General features: G+C 37.6%; 3 protein-coding genes, 1 long non-coding RNA gene and 1 other non-coding gene across 5 annotated transcripts; 2 read left to right on the top strand and 3 right to left on the bottom strand.

Annotated features, from left to right (window-relative positions):
• Positions 1 to 555: 555 nt before the first annotated feature.
• LOC114736369 (dicarboxylate transporter 1, chloroplastic-like) lies at positions 556 to 4,550 on the bottom strand. Its single transcript, XM_028924154.1, is given in 4 exon segments — positions 556 to 1,012; positions 1,014 to 1,340; positions 2,478 to 2,699; positions 3,284 to 4,550. Coding segments are annotated over 4 exon segments (1,722 nt in total). The 5' UTR covers positions 4,421 to 4,550; the 3' UTR covers positions 556 to 976.
• LOC114736373 (uncharacterized) lies at positions 3,951 to 19,983 on the top strand. The gene is made up of 3 exons (XR_003739341.1): positions 3,951 to 4,021; positions 14,624 to 14,629; positions 19,971 to 19,983. It is a non-coding gene; the product is annotated as an uncharacterized LOC114736373 (long non-coding RNA).
• TRNAS-GCU (transfer RNA serine (anticodon GCU)) lies at positions 8,894 to 8,975 on the top strand. Its single transcript has one exon. It is a non-coding gene; the product is annotated as a tRNA-Ser (tRNA).
• On the bottom strand, positions 10,182 to 12,579 carry LOC114736371 (transcription factor MYB46). The gene is made up of 2 exons (XM_028924156.1): positions 12,270 to 12,579; positions 10,182 to 11,288 (listed from the first exon to the last, which is right to left on the bottom strand). Exons 1-2 carry the CDS (start codon positions 12,548 to 12,550, stop codon positions 10,619 to 10,621), a joined length of 951 nt encoding a protein of 316 aa, XP_028779989.1. The 5' UTR covers positions 12,551 to 12,579; the 3' UTR covers positions 10,182 to 10,618.
• On the bottom strand, positions 17,008 to 20,769 carry LOC114736368 (nucleolar GTP-binding protein 1). Its single transcript, XM_028924153.1, has 3 exons — positions 20,598 to 20,769; positions 17,616 to 19,669; positions 17,008 to 17,292 (listed from the first exon to the last, which is right to left on the bottom strand). Exon 2 carries the CDS (start codon positions 19,653 to 19,655, stop codon positions 17,625 to 17,627), a length of 2,031 nt encoding a protein of 676 aa, XP_028779986.1. The 5' UTR covers positions 19,656 to 19,669; positions 20,598 to 20,769; the 3' UTR covers positions 17,008 to 17,292; positions 17,616 to 17,624.
• Positions 20,770 to 21,504: the final 735 nt, after the last annotated feature.

Here is a 21,504-nt window from a genome sequence, read left to right on the forward strand (position 1 = left end):
GCCTGGCCTCATGCATATTACGTATACACACACTTCTCTTGTTAATTTGTAATAGTACTTTTATTCATATACCTTTCATATGATAGTTTGTTTTTTTTGTGACTTCTTGAGGCTATGATTTCAATTCTTTCATTTCACTTAAAATTTTGAATTGATTTTCTTAGTTAATATTACGTAATGATATTATGCTGTTTCGAATCATAAATTATGCTATTTGGCAAGTTAAGAAATCTTTGGTCTTTCAGCCAAGTACTCCCATACCGTACTCAAATCTTTTATAAATTTGTAAATAATATGCAAGTTAAATGAAATTTTTTGTTGATAGAGGCAGATATATACGGAGGTCATAGGCAAAAGATTTAACAATTTTTTAGATTTGGCCTATTATAGATTACAGATAATTTATTCTTTTGCACAGAGGCAACCCTCTTGATGTAAATATATTTGCAATAAGTAATACGTGCTAGGTATATACGATTTGAAAAAATAATTAATACGTAAGTTGTGCAGAAGGACACGCTTATTTCAGGCAAACTATCATCAGTGCATATCTCGTTACGAATAGTAAGCTCATTTATTTCCCTGCTCCAAAAAGTGCCGGGAATCCACTTGATGGAAATACCAGCACACAAATGTCCTTGGTTGATTTTGATTATTCACGACAAATGCCAAATAGATTCAAGAGCACAACAAGAATGTAATCAAGCCCAAAACCCTATCACGAATACCGACTGAACAGCAGGCTCCTCTTACGTTCCAAAATAAACTTTATATATGTAAGTTCTACTTCCAGATCTAAATTGAGTAATTGTATTCTAATTCCCAACCTAAATCTCCATCAGAATCACCTGAAGATTATTTCTAAAAAGAATCGTGAAGGTTAACAGCTTGCTTCAGCTGTTAACGGCAACAAGAGAATGCACCTCAATGTGTACAGAAATTGTAAACTAGAAAATTTGGGTCATCAAACAGCCCTTTACCATAAACCAATGGCCTTCCACCAAACTCCTCCAAACCCCAAGCCAGATAATAATGTTAACAATACTCATAAGGAAACCATAACCCCACCATTTGGCAAGAGGAACATAATTGGCTCCAAAAAATACAGGTGCTGACCCAATCCCATAGTGTGTGAGGCCACCCATGAGGTTGGATAGGAAAGACAGCACCATGGCTCCGAAGTATGGTGGAGTGCCCAGAGCAGAAGCAACTGACAAGAAGGCTGTAAACATGGCACCAATATGGGCTGCTCCACTTGCAAAGAAGTAATGTGAGTAGAAGTACAAAAGAACCAGAATGCCAAATGATAGCTGCCAAGAGAGACCCAATCCACCAACAAACTGCATAAACAATGCCACTAGTCAATCATTTCTAGAACATAATCAAGGAATATACTGACTTCCAAAGTAAAATTCATATTTTTATAGGCATACAGTCCATGCTGCACGCCCCATTTTCACTGGAACTTCAGATGCAAGGGTCACGATGCATGTCAATAATTAGAAAGCAAATGTCAAATAATTGCCATGCAAAAACAGGAATACTGGATTAAAGTAATATATTCGTGTGCTATTATCAAGCGCAACTACAGCTTATGATAAAGGCTACAAGCACGTCCCATTTTAATTACATAAAACATCAACCTTGTGCAGGGTCCATTGGATCACCTGCACAGGCCGCTGATTTCACGTACTGTCAAAAATCCGATGCGGTTTTTTGTGGGATTGTTGGTACAAGCACTCTTCCCCGAAAGCTTTCAGTGAGTTGAACTATCAAACAAATCCCCTGTATTGCCGCAACTCGTGCAATGCAGGAAGTTAAAAAAAGAACAGTGGCTGCATTGCATGGGATCTACACTCCTACCCCCCCCCCCCACAAAAAAAAAAAAAAAACTATTGAACTTGGAGTGGACCAATATGGATCTCCAGAAATGTCGACAGACGCATGTTAGAAAGACTTTTCATTTCTGCTGCAGAGAAATAAAAATAAGATGCATTATGGAGTCTCTATTGCATGAATTACATTAACAAGCGGAGGGAACAATTTATAACAGATAATGCACTTGTTAGAAAGTGGAAGGTTAAATTAGCTTCTGCAGAACATAAAAAGGGTTACTATATCTAATTTGAATAGCAAATTAGAAGTAAACAGAAAAATCTTGCACAAACCAGACTCAAGGCATAGAAGATTGGCAAAAAACATTTTATCGCAGGACCTTGGCCTCTGAGGTGATAACTGACATCTCTAACACAATGCCTCATATGAAAGCATGAGTCGTAGACGAGACACAGATCCAGCATACCTTTGTTCATAAATAGTTATAATTTAAATCACAAAAGCTTAAGCCATGAATTATTTATTAATTGTCCAAGAGATGTCATAATTGTTTTTTGAAAAATAAAATGCCAAGGACAGGCACCATGTTCTCTATGTTCATCATCCAGAGTTGATATGCAAGAGAGGAGACAGAAGAAAACCTTGACTACAGTTTGACTGAACCAGGAAATAAGCCCATATTTGTTCAGATACCCAGCCATTGCTATGAGGGCAGCAAACCACGTGAGGGTATCCCAAGCAACACCCTCAGCCAAACACTCTTTCCATGTAACAACACCCGTAACAAGAAGTACAGATAATCCAAGAATGGCAGCAGACACAGCATCTACTTTGAGAGCCGCTCCAAAAATCCAAAGCCCCACCTGATACAACAGAGCCCGAGAAGAAATAAGTTACTAAGACAAATAGAAGATTATTAGGAATGTAAAATACCACATATTTATCATCCAAGGGGCAAGGCATAGACACTAGAGTAATACAGCTGCTCAGTGATTTGTTTCCGCACAACAACCAAACATTCCAAATAATAATAATTTAGCGTAAAATTCAAGACGACATGACTTTTAATAACTGATGCCTGATAACTTGCTCAGTAACATTACTGAAAAGCAAACCCACAAAGGCACATCATGCTTATGATCAGTCTAGCATAACAAATTGTGCAATCATACATGCATTAAGCCCATAAACGGACTACCTTTACAATGTTCAATTATCACCCAAACCTCTGGCATCATTTTAAAGAAGCGTCTTATATAATCAGATTAATGCATAATCACGGCTCGTAATTCAAAAGGGAGATAGTGAACCTGACTCATTCCTCTAAATAGGCATCGCTGCTATCCATTATAATAACATTATTAGCTTCTAGGTAAAAAGTACGAACATAGCATAAAGGAAAAGTCATTCCGGCATTTGAAAAAGAATAAGATCGAAATCTGTGTACCGTAAGAAACAGAGTGATAGCCATTGTCTTCTCTTCAGTAGTCATTGGTCCCATCTGCTGCAACTTCTCCCGAGCAAGCTTGGGCGCATCTGGGCTGGCCTTTACTGTTGGTGGGTAAATCACATATAAAATCAATGGTACCAGTACCAATGACACCAAACCGGGGACAATCGCAGCTTTCGCCCAGTCCAACCACCCAATTGTCTGGTTAATAGAATTGGCAGTCAGAGTGGCGCACAGGGGATTTGCTGCCATTGCTGTCAAGAACATTGCCGATGAAATCACCGAAGTCTGAAAGCACGTCAGCATTAGCCAAGACCCAAGTCTATCTTCAGTTCCATCGCCCGCGTTACTACCACAAGCGACACATAGGGACTTCACCAACGGGAGAAATATTCCACCTGCTCTAGCCGAAACCGAAGGAATCGCCGGTGCCAACAAGGCCTCGCTAAAAACTAAACTATATCCTAGCCCTAAGGATGAGCTACCAAAAAGAGATACAAATTGATAGGCGATCCGGTTGCCAAGACCTGTCTTAATGAACCCTCTGGCAAAGAAGAAGGCCAGGCAAATGAGCCACGGGATGGGATCACCAAACCCTGAAAATGCTGCAGCAAACGTCAGGGTTTTAGTCAGCACAGAAACGCCCAAACCCAGTATAGCCACAGCTCCCAGCGGCAATGGCTGAGAAATAATGCCAACGATGGTGCCCAAGAATATAGCCAACAGTTGCCACGCGTTTTTTGAGACTCCAGCAGGCACGGGAGCGAACCAGATGAGAACCCCAGTCGCTATAGAGGCTAATAAAGGCTTGATGGCCGCGCCGCGCCACGGCTGAGGCGTCGGAGCCGGAGGTGGAGACGAAGCGAGAGAAGCGCCCGAAGCGGAGGCTTTAACAGAAGGGTATTTCCAATGGGGTTTGACATTGAAACCAGACTTAGAGAGTCTCGGGGGTGGAATAGATGAAAAAGAGTTCTGTTTGAGTCCTTTGAAATTGAAAGAGTGCAGGGAACCTGAAGCCGAACAGCATAGCCGCGAAGTTCTCGAAGGAATGGGGTTAGGGGATCGCAATCGGAGAGATGGAAGGGCGGGGAAGGAGGTGGTGCCGGTGGCAGTGGTGAGGGCTACAGAGGCCATGAGTTGGAGGAATCGGATCTGGTGCAGCGGGAAACAGAGCAGCACCTCGCAGCACCGGGGGCGGAAGGGGTGAAGGAAAGGAACAGAGTGGGAAATTTGTAAGAAATGCAGGGGAGATCATGGAGCGTTGGATGGAGAGGGGACGGTGGAGGGTGTGGATCATCGTCTGTTCGCTTTGGAAACGTCGTCTTGAGGGTTGAGACTTGAGATGTCCGTCCAAAAAAGAAGATAGCGACAGAGAGGAGAATTGATGCTGTTGGGGGGAGCCGCTGGCCCACTTGGATACTGTTACGTGGTGACAGATGAGTGGAGGGTCTCTACCGGGGTCGTTCGCCCCGGGGCAGGTGATTTCGCTCGCTCATGTTGAGGTTGGGGCGAGGGAGCTCGACATTTGCACTTGTCAAACACCGAAGTCAAAACGGCCGCAACAGCTCCTGGGGAGCTCGGGCGTCACGTGACGTGCATGAACTTCGCATGAGGTTGTCTCCGCAGTCCGCTCTGATTTTAATTTGGGAAGGTGTATTATTTCTAAAGTAAATACATAAAATTAAGCTGCAGAATAAATAAATAAATTTAATTTCCTCACCAAAAAAATTAATTTATAAAAAAATTAAATGCTTATTTTTTTAATTTAAAGAAGAATTTATTCAAACTAAATAAAAAAATTACACATAAAAAGCCAACCCATGACATATGGTTAATTTAAGCAAAATCTAAATAAACTGAAGAAAAAGACTGGCCAATATCAGTAAAACAAGAAAACAGCATGATAAATGTTTATCTTTTATCTAAGAGTAGAGACAAGGTTCTTGGGCAAAAACCCCAAAAAGGTCTGTTCTCTCAACTATGGGCCGGTGATATCATATACTCATACATATGCTTGTACCTACTAATAGAGCCCATAACATGATAAACCATATGTAGATTTTTATTAGAGGATGTATCTATAATTACATTATTTAGTAGTACCTTGAACAGAATTGTTTTCAATTCAAGTTCAAACAGGATTGAAGAATGTTAAAAAAAAAACTATATGCGCGCACCTCGAAGATTTTTAATGGGACAAAATGACACCCATGGCCACGCCAAGCCAATCGAAACCAGATGTCAATGGGCTGGGCAATTTTATAATGCAAAACGGCCGCCCAAATCGGATCTCAAGTATTCTGAAACTCGTCCCTCGGGGCATCCGATTTATATTCTGAAGCACAATTCCTCCAACTTCTCGTGGGCTCCCCCCCCCCCGGGGGAAATAGAAAGGAAATCCATTGCTCGAAGGGAATTACAAGTACAGCACTTTAGTTGCTTTACAAAAGAATAACAAAACCAATAACCAGCCACCAAAAATTGAGTCTAACATAAAAATTAGTTTTTTATGAAATAACAAACAAAGATTTGAATTCCCACTGAGAGAGTTACTCATATTTAATGTCTCACAGTATCTCAAATATGATCACCTCTAATAGAAAATTAAATATAGTGAAAAGAGTTAGTTCTATATAATATAGTAAACTGGGGTTTGAATTCCTACTTGGAAATGGGGGAAAAGGAGCAACACTCGATTTACAGAAGAGTGGACCTTTTTTAAATTCTAGAGGTCATTGAGACAAAATTATTATTTCTCTCATTCTAAACATACAAGCTAGTTACATAATTGATGTTGGTTTTAATTTCTAAGTTTAAGAATTTAATTAATTTTATCTTTTATATCTATCATTTCTGACAAGCCAATTTATCTTACATAATTGATGTTGGTCTTAATTTCTAAATATAAGAATTTAATTCATTTTATCCCTTATATCTATCACTCTCATAAACTAATTTATTCAACTTATAAAATGATATGTGTATACATATTAATGTTATATAGGGACATTTCGGACAAATAAGTCACATTTTTTAGAAGTAAATAAATTATCTAATTTTCTTAATTTATTTTAATTAATTAAGTAACTCTTATATTAAAAATATGAACAATGTTCAGGTCCCTCTTCTGTCACTTTGTTTGTCTGTGTTGTGTGGAAGCTGAAAACCACGTTGCCACTTGCCCATCAAAATTATGCGCTGAAGCCTGAACATGAAAATCATGGCTCTACCAGCTTCGGTGCATGCGTTGCGAAAACAACGCTCCCCGTCGAACTTGTGTGTGTGTGTGTGTGTTTTTTTTTTTTGGGTTGTTACGGACATTAAGGAATAAGAGCTGATGCCACAACATCACATCTGGGAATGGACATTAGGGCCCAGGTCCTATGAACGGGCTCCAGGCCCACATAATTTATTCAGTATCTCGTGAGCATACCGTGTAACAAAAATTAAAATTAGATACGTGCCTTTTTCTTTTTCTTTTTGGTGGGGTCAAAGGTCCATGAAGTTCCAAGTAGTCTTGTTTTTGGGTGGCCTCGAGCATAGATATTTTTCGCCAATTTGAATAATGTGGTGTGATGAATTTAAACATGTGATTCACAAATACTTTTTGTGTGCATCAGGTACTTCCATCAGCTCTGTTTACTTACTCTGATTTATATTTTAATTTTGTCCCTTAATATAGGTTATTTTCCAAATTTCAACGTATAATAATTATTAGTTATCATTTCAATAATAATACCCTTGTTGGAGACACTTAAGATTTTAAATAACGTGGCACTAAATAAAGTTAAGACTAAAAAATAAAAAGTAATTATTAAATAATACATATATTTTGCTTTTTATATGCTTCTATGAGGACAGGTAAATAGGGACGCATGAAGGATGACACAGCATCACATGCAATGGATTTTAAAATTTTCAAGATGCAGTTAATTAAGTATGCTTTATTCAAAAAGTTTGAGAGGCATGTATATATAAAAAAATGAGTTACCATAATCAAAATTATAACATTAATCACACCAAATAGAAAAAATGACGCGGAGACTGAGGTCAAGTGGTCAGCTAGCAAAATAGGAAAATATAAAATCACCCAGATCCCAAGCAACCATCCACATTCCACGCAGTCGCATCGAATATTCACTGATGATTGCGTCTTTTAAGTATTTTATGAACAACTAATAATGGATTTCGGGGATACCTAGAGTGTTCCACGTTTTCATATAGTCACGCGGAGATTCAGTTATGATGACAAATCGGATCGGTGTTACACAAAATGCACCGGAAGGAAGGGAAAAACAAAGAGAGGGGGAGTGGACGTTCTTGATCGATTAGTTTTGGAGAGGAAAATCTGATCCCCATAAAGAACGTACGAATATCCGTCTCTTCCTATCCTTAATGACCTGCATGTTATGCTATTTATACGGGAGTTCCAAGATTACTGGGCTTGGGCCCAATCCATTAAGGATGGACTGACCCATTTTCCTACAATTAAAAAAAAAATTATGTAGATAATATGATATCAATCAATTAATCATGAGTTATATTCTTGAAAGCTTGTAATACCCAGTTCGTTTAGAAACGGGTCAAGTATGATGTTATAAGATCTAAATATATTTAATTAATGAGATCTGAATAATACTTATATTGGAATTTAGGTATATTGAATTAAATGAGAAACATCGTTATTAAATACAATTCCAATTGGAAGCTAAAATGAAGAAACTAATAATTAATTTTGAATGTAAGTAACGTCTTAATTAATATTTGGATATATTGAAGTAAATAGAAAGTATCATAATTAAATAGTATGTCAATTAAAGGTTTAAATAAACAAATTTAAATTTATATATATATTTTTTGTAAATTCCGTATATCTAGTTCAAATCTGATTTGAATAAATAAACAATCATACTCTTATAAGAAGTAAATATTGATTAAAATTTTGAAATCTAATCAAATATTCTAGTCCGTACATCGTACATCATAAGGAAAAATTTATAGTTCTATGTATATCGCGGAGTATATCGCCCGTGTGCAATATTTTCTCCATTTAAATTAGCATATTCGTTTTGGACTAGCAACTTAAATGAGCAAATGTAATATTCTCGGGGAAAGAAAAAAAGTAACACGCATGTCATTCCAGATATTTAATGCTCACCTTGAACATGTACAGCACTATGATAATTCGACGTTTTCAATCTGGAGGTTGGGGTTTGGTGGAGGCCTAGAAGGTAAAAGAAACGAAGATAAGGGGAAAAAATATCTTCCAAGGTTTGGTGCGCTGGAAAAAGGCCAAAAAAAACAAGGGATAGAATTTCTGCTTGATTTTCAATGCGTTTATGATTTACATAATTAGGGGAAAGAATGTTTGTGCGCCTTCAAATTAGATAGAAAAAGTCAAAGCACTCCTATCATATTACGAGTACTTTGCAATTTAAAAGTGATGGACGTTTATTTATCCTCCTTTGAGCCATGAAATCAGGTCACGATATCTTTCAGGATCATCTCACCTGAGCCCTGGTAGCTTTGTTGTGCGGTTATAGTGAAAGTGACTGATGAGAGATGATGTTATATTGATAAGATTTATACCCAGGAACTTCGCATCACGTCGCTTTGGCCGAGTGGTTAAGGCGTGTGCCTGCTAAGTACATGGGGTTTCCCCGCGAGAGTTCGAATCTCTCAGGCGACGACTTTGTTTTTTTGCTTCTTATCACACCGTCTTTTTAACGATTTGACGCCCACACCGACGTCTCCTGCCAACGCTGACAGCCACAGCCTGGGACGTACAATTCTCGGACTTTGCTAACAACAGCTGAATTATTCTATCTCCACGTTACTTTTACTTCGCTCCTCGCCTCCTTCCCTCTTACTGCTTTATTTCCCATTATCATTGAAATTATTTATAAACATATTTTATATAAATTGAGATAAATTTTTTTTATATTTATCTTATATTTTTAAATTATAATAAAAAGTTCTTTATAAACTATTCTAAACAGCCCTACAGCTATCTGGTCATGACAAATGCAAATTTTAAATTCTAGTATATTTTCTAACAATTATCCTCTTCTCAATTTAATTTCTCAAAAGTAGGACTTTTCCAATTAAATTAAACCTCAAGTTTTTTTTCTAATTTAAATTATAAATTCTCCATTATATTTAATTTGCATAATTCACAAGCGCAGCGATGTCATTGACTCCCAATCACTAAATATCTTTTAGAAACTAACTTATTAATTTACCCTTAAAACAATTAACAACACGTTACTCATGGCATGGGTCGTTCAAAATGTCTATGAGAAAATGATATCAAGTCGGCCACCATTTCATACATAAAAATCATTTCCCTCTTCTTATTATCTCCATCGATTAATTAGTCTTGCACGTTAATTACACTGGTTGGCCACCTTGTCATTTCATATTAAGTTGCTTTATATTCACTTCTTATAAATATTCCACACACTATGGCATATTTCTCGCTGCACTACTGATCAATCGTCAATATGATCATTATATTCAGCTATCTCGAGTTGAAATCAAAGATCAAGTTATAATTACTCCTACAAGACCCAACCACTGAGCTTAACTAACTAATATATAATATGAGAAAAAAATCCCCAACTCCATCAAAGCAATCCAATTGGGTATTCGATTACCGTGATTCACTGAATTCTCTTCTCCCAAGTGGACAAACCAGAATGATTAAGCCCCCAAACTATACGTAATCAATCGATGATTATGAGCACTAACCTGCATTAATTGCCTTCCGACTTCAGATACCAGCGTTTAACAATTCATATATGGTTAATAATCTCTATCCCTATCTCCATTACAAGCTAAATGACAACTGAATTTGCTCGGCGGATGAAGAGAGAAAATTTCACATCCAACAATGTACGTAACACACATGTCCCAACATTGTTTTATACAACTTCCGTCCGCTGTTATAATATATCACAGAATTAAGCTGACCAAAAACATAATGTATGACTATTTGTATTCACAAGTATATATGACAGATTATTGTAACTACACTGGATGGATTCCGAGATACAGCGTTACCTGGGATTAAATGCTCTATGATTATACACAAATATGATCACCGTAAATACCCAGGTATGATAATACGACCTTTATTTCAGACCTAGCTACCGAACTAGTAATCTTTGAATCTGATCTGAGCCTGATGACGACATTGGCCAAAAACACAAACATTACAAGGTTTAAGGAGAGATCTGTCCATGCCACTATGAGATGCTGATTAAGGGGGTGGTAGTTTTGAAGTTGTTCCAATGACGAGCAAACTTCTAAGGGATATGGAGTTATTGATCATCAGCTTGAAAAATCAAGTAAGGGAAAGGATGAGACATCTTTCATCAAGTCCTCTAAGTCCCACTCTCCCAAAGTTAACTCCTCCTGAAATAGATTCTCCACGCCACCTCTATTCTCAGCCCTATTATTGTTGCTGCAGCTAATGTTGCAGTTATTGACGATGCTGTTTATGTTGTCAAAGTAACTATTAGCGTTAGTGTCTCTATTCTCCAGTTTCTGCAGATTATCAGTTATAGTGTTAACACTCTCGAGAGGAGGCACAAACAGCTCCCCTTCTGCTCCAATATTTACACTCCCGATCCCAAACACTCCATTTTCTACATAAAAACCATTATTAATGTTGTGGCTAACCCCATTTTGTGTGAAGCAAGGCCCTCCATTAGTGTTGAAGAATCCGTCAGAAGCTGCCTGCGCGTTTAGTCCACGCTCAAGCATGGGCAACCTCTCAATTATGTTGTTGTTGTTGTTGAACATAGGCATGAAACCTCCCATGACATTGTTGAGGTCTTTAATATTAGGCTCAGACAACAAGGAAGACGACTCGCTTGCATTATGTGAGGTTGCGGTGGTGGAAGACATGAGCTTGAGCCTTTTCTTTATTGTGGAATTCCAGAAATTCTTGATTTCGTTGTCGGTTCGTCCGGGCAAGCGCGCCGCTATTTGGGACCATCTTTAGAGTAGGGAAAAAACATTTACGAAGAAAGTCAGCTTCATCGGAAGTAAAAATTAAATTAAGGTAGGTGGTGATGTCGAAATTAATGTTTGTTTCGATCTATACATATGAACGTATTAAAGGAATGCTTTGCATGAACGCTAAATAAAATTCTTAAACATGCAACTATGTGGAGTATCGTCAACAAGACCGAAGTGGAGACGCAGACAAATATATGAAATGCTCAGGCCACTGTTTTCAGTTGAAGTTTGGTGTTACTACAGGAGCCGCCTCATAATCCTTATGTTCAATGCATGTGGGATGTATATTGACTGGGGAGGTAGCTATACTTCGACATCAAAAGATCTCTGTCATTTTCAATTGTTTTGTTGTTAGATAGTCAGTGAGTGGTATACTAACTACATGATGGGCATATTGCTAGGTGAGCAAAAGCAAAGCGTGTATGTGATGGCTGATATATATATATATATATTATCTGTGTATGCATCTAAAAGTAAAACATAAAGTTCACTTCTTTTATCCTTCAAAAACCTTTTACGAAAAGCTACCCCTTCAAAATAGGTTTTTTCAAAGATATTAACATTTATCATCATATCTTAATTAACATCACAGACTATTCAGACAGATATGGCCATTGTAATTCAAACAACGGAGGCACACACGCACGCACATACATTAGAAATACCCATATTACGTACTCAACTAATAACGATACTTTCTTTCTTGAGAATTCTTCTTAATGTATGAATAAATATTAAGCAGACATATAAATAAACATCAAGATTATTCAGGTATTTTGAAATGTTTTATTTATCATTAGATTTTCCTTTTCTTAATAAACATGCATATGATTGGATCTGATGAGGAGTTTTCTTTCTGGGCATATATCATATGTCTGTCAAATAAAAAACCGCAGTAAATGTCCAGAGAAGTTTTATTACAATCCGAAGAAGAAAAAAGAGAAGGAGATCGATGGACCTGTTGCCGAGAAGGGAATGAAGATGGATGATAAGTTCTTCTTCCTGGGGAGAGAAAGCACCGCGCTTAAGATCAGGCCTCAAGTAATTGATCCAGCGAAGGCGACAACTTTTGCCACATCTTTGCAAGCCAGCATTCCTGGCGACATCACTCCAACAACCTTGTCCATTGCTTAGCATGTAGTTCATGAGCTTGTCATCTTCTTCCGGTGACCACAGCCCCTTCCTAAGCTTGTTATTGTTGTTGTTGGTGTTGTTTTTTCCAGACTCGGGCTTCCTCATGCTGTCGTTGTACCACACAACACAAACAACACTTTGCCGTTATAATCCAACTAGTGTGATGTATGCAGATAAGAGAAGGATTTATAGAGAGAGAGAGAAAGATTAGATTAGAAAGAAGCTTCATGGAGTGGGAATGATGATGATGGCGATGGTTGTGGGTTTGCTTACAAAATAGGGAAGAGTGAGAGAGAAAGGGTTGGTTGATGAGTCCAGTAGAAAACGGTTTGGAGAGGGATAGGTGGTCGTCTTGTCTTTGACTCGATGGCCTTGTCTTTTTCCTCTTTTTTCCTTCACTCACAAGGTAATCATGAATCATAGGGCTTGCCAGAAACAAAACAAAACAATAATAAAATAATTATAATATATTTATTTTATTTTATTTTTTAATATATGCCAGAGCTAGCTCGTTGCCTTGTTTTATAACCAAGCCAAGCTATTTGCTTCCATTTCACATAATCTTACCCCCATCTCTCCCACCCCACACGTGTAGTTGAAGACATAGCACATCGATGATGAAGGATACATGTAAAGCTATGACGGCAGGCATATACTCATCAATCATGTAGATCACCTTTGCATCTTTCTTTTCTTCATTTATTATTTATGCCCATAAGATCCACATGCTTAAGCTTGACCTTCACCTTAAACAAGATTAAGTAAAACAGACTCAAATTCACACATTTCAACCCTGAAAAATGACAAAAGAGAACCTTTGATTTGGACCTTTCTTTGGCCCAGTGCCATTATATGTGCCTCTCAATGAATGGAGAGAAAACAGTGTAACCGTACGGATTAATGCCATATATCATCATTCACATCTAAATATCAGAAGTTCTGAATCCCCGGCCGCCATCAGGTTGTAGAGTTCATGGCAACCTGATTTGAAAGCAATCAAGACCATTGGTTGATCTGAGATTGACTGGTACAATTACATAAACTGTTATTTTTATCATTTGTATTATCGGTTTCATGAAACAGTTAAATGGGTTGTTACTTTTAACCATATAAGATCAGATACGTGTGAAGTTGAAATGGATTATAAAAGAGTTGAATAAATTGTGATTGAAGGAAGTGATTTGGCTTTAGCCTTCTCTGTTTTGTCATGATCATTGACTTCTCACACATCTTTACAGAGCCAATTAGGACAGTTGGCATAAGTTTGTAAAATGTTCAGTTCTCCCACTTAAGCAGCAGAACAATACAATCTGCAAAGTCTCTCTTTCTCTCTTCCTCTTTGTTTCTTTAAAATAATAATTTCGGAGGCTAATTCATATTGCCGACGTAACTTTGATACATAAGCACGGCCTTGGTTCTAGAGGTCAGCTAGTTTTAAATCAGCTTCAGCCAGGACTGGGGGCAGTCTGCTACAGTGGCTCAGTGGTAGTTAAAGTGGTGAACGAAAGAGTCATAAAACTTTCCAAAAGCACAATGGATCATTGGAATAACTATAAGATGGCGCTCCACTGCTGCAGAATTGGTAAAAGCACTAGTTTGGAGTACAATGATGGCTGCCCTGAAACCAAAAATAATAATAACAATGTTTATTACTACACGCGCGAAACATATGGTCCTTTTCTTAGTTATTGTGGGGATATTTATACATATTTGTGGTTTTATTAAAGCTTATCAAATCCACAGGCTCCAAAAGGTTAAACGGATCGTCAAAAAGTTGCAACGCAGTACAGGGAAAAGTAAAAAAGAAAAGAAAAGGAGAGAGAATAATGTAAATGATCGAAGAGGAGTGCCCCCAGAAGGACCAAGTGGGTAAAGGGGAGAAGGTGGATGATTCATTCAGGCATCAAATCATGCAGTCATGGAACTATGAATGTGGCAGTGAAGGATTTGCTTGTGGATATCGACTTGGCAATTGACCATTTGTTTAGGTGTAGGTAGAACAGGAAAAGGTAACAGAGGCTTAAGTTAAAGGAAGAAGGAAATACTGCTGTTTGGCCACCTCAGAGTTCCAATTCATGTCGTTAGCGATGCATCATATTGCCTTGACTTCAAATTATATAATCATTAATCACAGTCTTAGGAGGTATTATAGGTTCTGAATATATATAAAGTGAAAAGCTTCATGTCCACAAAAATAAATAAAATGCATCCCAATGAGCTCCCACAAATTCACTCACACGATTGAACCCCTTTTGAAGTTTGCTTCGAAATGCATCCTCATTAAAAAAACAAATCAAATATATTTGCGGAGCACTCAAAATATATATAGCCAAGGGTGCATAGTTTATTAATTATCTAATTAAAACATAGACGTCCGTTTATCAAAAAAAAAAAAAGTGTACTTTTACTTATAAGATTACATATGATACCATTTTCTTGGGTAATATCACTATAAATTAGGGAAAACATAGCTTATGATCTTTAGATTTTTCGTTAACTTGGGTCAACGTTCTTGTATACTTTTTATTAAAAATATAGCGGTTACATTATAGTTAACTTTGGCTAAAGTTTTTGGAGAAAACATGCTACTGATGCAACAATAATGTTTCTGATATGTGATATGATTATGAATTATGGGAGAGAAAAAAAACATAGGCTTTGGTTTTTAGAATTCTGCTCAACTTTTGTTGCGGTTCTTATATTTTTCTTTTATTTAAGAAATTGGTCTTTAAAATTATAGTCAACGCTAATCAAAATCTTTAGAGATGACATACTGTAAGTAAGGCAATGATATACCGTGGATATGATAATGATATTTGATATCGGAATTTTGATCAAAGTTGATCATCAAGTTAATGGAAAAACTACGGGGATCTTAAGCTGATCACAATTCTAGGGAGTCACAACCATATTTTCCTTATAAAGTATTTGAATATGTTTCCAAATGAAACTACGAAAGAAAACTAATCATCAGAATTTAAAGTAGTGAGGAGCTCCAAAGCTCGAGGCATTTCCCATGCTTTATCTGTTTTGTTTCCTTGCCAAAAGCTTAGCGCTGGGGGAGTTGATTACCTCAGAAATAAGCAAGCATGACTTTAGTTAGATGAGATGGGTCCCACCGACCAGAACTTTTTCATTCCAAACCTAGTAAAAGAAAGCGCAACCACCCGAGTAACGGCCTATCTTTTTCATTTTAATGGCGGAAGGCATATGAGAAACATTTTCATTATATGCATCATTCAGATGGAAACTTCTACAAAAATGGCAAAAGAAAGGAGGGAAAAAGAAGAAGAACCAATCAGTTGACGTTGGCAGTGAATAAGGAATCTGTGTTTTGGCGTCATTGATTTATTTGAGTAAAGGCAGGCTCTCCTTGTCGTACGAAAGCAACAGGGAAGCCTCAAATAGTAGCTGCGAAGGAAAATGAAGCGATATACATAAAAAGTAACCTGGCAGTGCAAAATCACGCTTACAGCCTTAGCCTAATCAGGTGGAACTTGAAAAATACTTTCATTTGAATTCTTTTCTCACATCCTGTTTGAGGAAAGTGAATTGATCACACTCCTTACTGAGAATTCGGTGAATTTGGATTCTCTGTTAGCTTTGATTTTTGTCATTTAAGAGCGTGTCTCTGCTAGAAACTTCAAACGCATCATTAAATTCTGCTCTCCCATGGTCAATAAAAATTTGGGGCCAAGGTGATGTTGTCAGAGCAGCGTTGCTATGCTTTTTTTGTTTTTTGAGCTGAGGCATTGAATGTAAAAGGAAACGAGGTGAGAAGGAGATAAATTAATGATTTTTTTTTTCGTTTGGAAATACCTTTGTATACCCATAAAAAATAATAACAATAATTAAAAAACACTGATATACAATTTGAAGCATATTTTGTGGCACAATGAAAATGGAAGTCTTCCCCCCTACTTCCAGGCTTCCTGCCAAACACCCCGTAAAGCTCAGAGCGTACGTGCGACGGCCTCACCTACTATGAGAAAAATTAGGACTCACGCCAAGTTGGCCCAGTCATTGGCCCGTTAGGGATATAAATTTGATGGGTAATATGTCAGTTCTCCGTGAACATAAACGTACAGTTAACCAACACCTTCCCGTGCTGGCATGCACAGATCCATTCCCCAAAGGAAAAAAAAAAAACTATTGAATTTTAAAATGAAAAATAGATTATTTTAATGAATTTTTATAAGAATAGTCAACATTAACTATTTGTTATTTTAAAATTAAAATTAAATTGTTAAAAAAATAAAATTAAATAATTTAATTAAGAAGAAAAATTCATATGCACCAAATTAGAAAGTAAGAAAAAAAATTCAACAAATATTCTTATCATTTGCGGCATTAAAACATTCTATCTCCATTTTAAATATAGAATTCTTTTTGCGAATTTCAAGAATAATTAATATCCTCTTTTTATATCTAAAGTATAAGCATTGAGATTACTTTCATTTGCTTCATTAATCGGATCCATTGCTCATGCATTGAATGAGAACGAAGTTAAGGAACTTAAAATCTAAGCTATATAAATACGGTGCATGCTAGGTAAAAACGGATAGTACATGTAGGAGAGGTTGTAATTAATTTAATAATCTTGTCACCACAAAATTTTAGCAGCAGCTGGGCCACAGCCATTACATGGTCTCAAATTGTATCAAGCAAACAAAGCGGAGTAAAATTGCACGGGATTAAAAGATATCCCCCAAGAAGCTTACATCACAGAACTTGATGCTATTGCTATGAATAACTCGACCTACAGCAACTCAAAACAAACTGTGCACCACCAGTCACAAGCCATTCCCAGAATCGGGATACCGTCTCCAAGGCTAATTCAGCTTTCGCTGCAGAAAAATGAAAACGAACATTACACACAGAAAACTCGTGAATGCTATAAAATCTGACTAAAGGGGGAAAAAATACTGATACAACTGCCTTTAAAGCAATGCAGAGGAAAATCAACAAGTGGTAAATTTCCTTTCAAGACAATGTCTGATACTTGGAAAAATTGGTTGTCAAGGGCTACATGAGAATGTAACCAAACATATGCTCAGGAAAGTCAGTTTATCAACGCCCCGGAATTACTTTCGGGAGGGTACTTGAGAGATTAAAATGAAGCAAGCAAGCAATAATGACAGATAAAAACATAACAAATCACATTACTTACCATCTCTTTTCACCGTCTTTGGGTTTTCCCAATTGAACGCTTCCCAGAAAACAAGTGCTTGGGCTTCAAAGTAGGAATAACTCTATCAGCTTCTCCCCGACGAGCATCCTTGTTCCTCTTCTTGACAGATTTCTTCGCAAGTTTTACTGCCTTAATCTTTTGAGCAGAATCCTTCAAGCCCTCACCAGGCACAAATTCAGTTGGCGGGCGTGAAACTGACCTGGACCTGGACCTTGATCTAGATCTAGTACGCTGCTTCTTGCTGGATGAGTCAACATCTATATCCATCACATCAGCACCTCTCCCTTCAGGAGATCTTTCCCTTTTCCTACCTCTCCTAGAAACAGATCTGCTGCGTGCTCTGTCAATTGCCAAAGAGGGATCAAGCCCTAGAGATGACAGCTGCCTTCCCATTCTTTCTGTAGTAAACTTCCTGTCCTTGTCATGTTTTCTCGGAACAATTGGCCTGCTCTCTGCAGTACTCTTTTTCTTCCTATGCTCTTGGATGAGCAAGCTTTTCTTTTTTCTTATTGCAGCTAAAGCTTCCTGTTCCTCTGGAGTCAACTCATTCCCATCCATCTCAAAATCATCATCTAGCTTGTCCGCCTGTCTTAGCCCGTCTTCCCTTTCCAATTCTTCAAGCCTATGCAGGATATCAGGATCAACGAAATCATACACATTGTGTCCATCCAAAATTTCTGGCAGCACGTCTTCTTTCCATTCATCATCAGCCAAAATATAGTTCTTCCGCAAGTTTGCTGAGTATACACCTGCACCACCATTCTCATTTTCCAGGTCCTTTTCAGTTTTTCTCTTTTCCTTTTCAGCTGCTTGCCTGGCCTTAGCTTCTAAGACTGCTGGAGGAATACAAGGTGGCCTTTCCTTGTCGTCACGTGGTTTTGGCACTGCAACATGAAATCTATTCAAGCAGTCATTTATCTTTTTGGACTTCATCTTTATCTCCACCCTTTGATTTAACAATCTTTCACATGCTGCATTTTTTACAGCAATTACCCCGTCGTCTGTCAAAGTGCTCATGGTCAACAACACACTTTCATCATTTGTAGACTCGCCTCCTTGACCAACCAGAGTCTTCAAGGCCTCAGCTTTCATCTCCATGATTAACTTCTTGTCTTCCTCAGTTACCCCTTCAAGGGGTTGCAAATCAGTTTTATTGCAGACTACTATTAGTGGCTTGTTCATGAACAGGGATTTAATGCTGTGAAATAGAGCTGCCTGCTGTGCAATACTATAACCACAAGACCCAGAGATGTCCAAGAAAAACAATATAGCAGCTCGCAGATGAGCAAGGGCAGTAATGCTGCACATCTCAATAATGTTTCGATCTTCAAAAGGCCGGTCCAGAATCCCTGGTGTATCAATTACTTGGTACCTTAGGTATTTATAGTCTGTGTGACCAACAAAAAGTGACTTAGTAGTGAAAGCATAGGGCTGCACATCCACATCAGCTCTTGTAATTTTGTTAATGAATGAGCTCTTGCCAACATTAGGGTAACCACAAATCAAGATAGTCCTCGTGTTTGGATCTATTGATGGGAGCCTTGCCATGTGCTGCCTCACTTGCTCTAGATAAGCCAAACTTGGGCCGATCCTCTTGATCACAGTGCACATACGGCCAAGAGCAGCAACCTTCAGACATTTGCATCTATATAGTGAATCACCATACTTCAATAACTTCACATAGTCCTTACAAATCTTCCCAATGAGATTTCTAGCAGTATTGACTTGTCCAAGTGCAAGCTTGTAATGGTCCTTGTTGTAGAGTACATGGAGGAGGTCACCATAGAATGGGTGAATATCATCAAGCCGAGGGAACTCATCAATAATAGTGGAGAGTTTTTCATGAAAATTTTGTTGTGTATACTTTACTTTGCGCATGTAAAATTGACGGAGGCGGGAAATCTTATATCCTTTATGCACAACAGTAGGTGTTTGACGCTGAGTGCGAGAAAGGATTATGTCAATGAAGTCCTTCCCATTAGGTACCACAGTTATTTTCTTGAAGTTATATTGCACCATCTTTACGTATCAGCCTGTATCAGAAACACCAATCAATTTCTTTTCATGGGAAAAGCATTAGGAAAAAATATAGGACAGATATCACACCCATCATCCTATAACAACGGAAGCCGTGCCCACGTAGAGAGAAGAAAAGATCTGCACAAATTAAATCTAAGATTCTTGGGTACACACAGGGTGCAACCAGAGTGAAGCAAGAAACTGAGAAATGGAGTGCGAATAATATTTTCCTATTTGGATCCCACCATGCAGTATTTCTCAATTTATAAATCAGCTTTCATCAGTACAGTGCTACCGGGAAAAGTGAATAGGAAGTAGCATCTATAGCTCGTTAAGTAACAAGAATTTTCTCACCGATGATACAGTATATTATAACACGTCAACATGAGAAGGAAGAAAACCCATCAAAACCGTTTCAGAGCTGATATTCTACTCTTTTAAGAGAAGAGTTAGAGAATCAGATAATTACGGGAGGCTCCAAATTCAGGACAGAGCAAAGAGAAAGCAAGCAGTTGATTTAATTAAAAGGCGCAGGTTTCGAAATCGACTCTTCCCTTCCCTTCTCTACTTGTCTCGGACCAAAACTACCACAAAAAGATGGTGAAAAATAACAAAAAGAAAAGAGGTCATTAAGAAAAAATCCAAATGCTAATGGACATGAAAGCAAGGAGAAACAAATGCTTCAAAAAAAATCAATATTTAGAAACCTTTAAAATTCCAATCCATTTCAGGAGTGGACGATGACTACACATCCAGGCTATGAATCATTGCGGTTGCACAGAAACATGTCTATGAAAAATATACACTAAAATTTCAATAAGCTATCGTGCTTTCAGACCGATAAATCATATACATCAAAAGACGCAATATATGAAAATCGCAAATTTCTTTATAAAAAGAAAGCATCGCAAAGATTTTTGAGATATGAAAAGTGTAGCTCACCTGGTAATTTGCACAAAGACTGTGCAATATGAGATCCTTGCAAGACGCTTGTGCTGGCCACTAGAATTTGGAGGTTATAAACAACAAAGCTATCTGCTATGCCGAAAAGCAAATTCACTTCGAGAGGAGGCAGAGGCAGGGTTGGGAGGCGGCACCCCTCTCCAAACCGACTTCGTAGGGAGGGAAGGGAATAACAAGTGTTCATGCATGGAGCGTTTCATGGGCTATATGATTCTTAAGCCCAGTAGCCCAGTTGTCCCACAACGAATGGGCTCCTTCATATGTCTTCTAGCCTGGCCCAATTAAAGTTAAAGTTGTAGTTATAATTTAATACTTGCCTATCGATTGAGATATTCTACATTACTCCCTCCGTTCCTTATTATAAGAGACAAATAACCGAAGTACGTTGATCAAAAAAACAGTTAAAATTAGTTAAGAACAATTAATGTGTAAAAAGTATAATTTTTTTCCAAAAATGCCCTCATAATAAGGAGAGAGAACATGAGAGAGAACAATTAAATTATTAAAAGAAAGATAAGTGGAAGGGAGAGAGAGTGTGAGTTGGAAATAATAAATATGGGTAAAATAGTAAATCAACACAAAAAAGTAGAGACAACTTGTAAGTGTCTCTTATATATAGGAACATGCTATAAGCATCAAATGTCTCTTATAATAAGGAACGGAGGGAGTAACATTTAACAGTACATTATGTTATCAACTGAAATATTCAACATTAACTCATATATTAATAAATGTGCTATTAATGTTGCCTATTTCCATGGTGTTGTGCAGGGAAACTTATATTGAAGGACCAGAATATTGTTCTAAAATCCTATATTGAGAACTTCTAGCTTTTATATGTGACATAAAAATTATTAATGCATTTTCAGTATATTTTTTCGTAATA

Source organism: Neltuma alba, unplaced genomic scaffold, assembly GCF_004799145.2.
Source record: "Neltuma alba isolate B1F8T4 unplaced genomic scaffold, ASM479914v2 tig00013332_pilon, whole genome shotgun sequence".
Lineage (NCBI taxonomy): Eukaryota > Viridiplantae > Streptophyta > Magnoliopsida > Fabales > Fabaceae > Neltuma > Neltuma alba.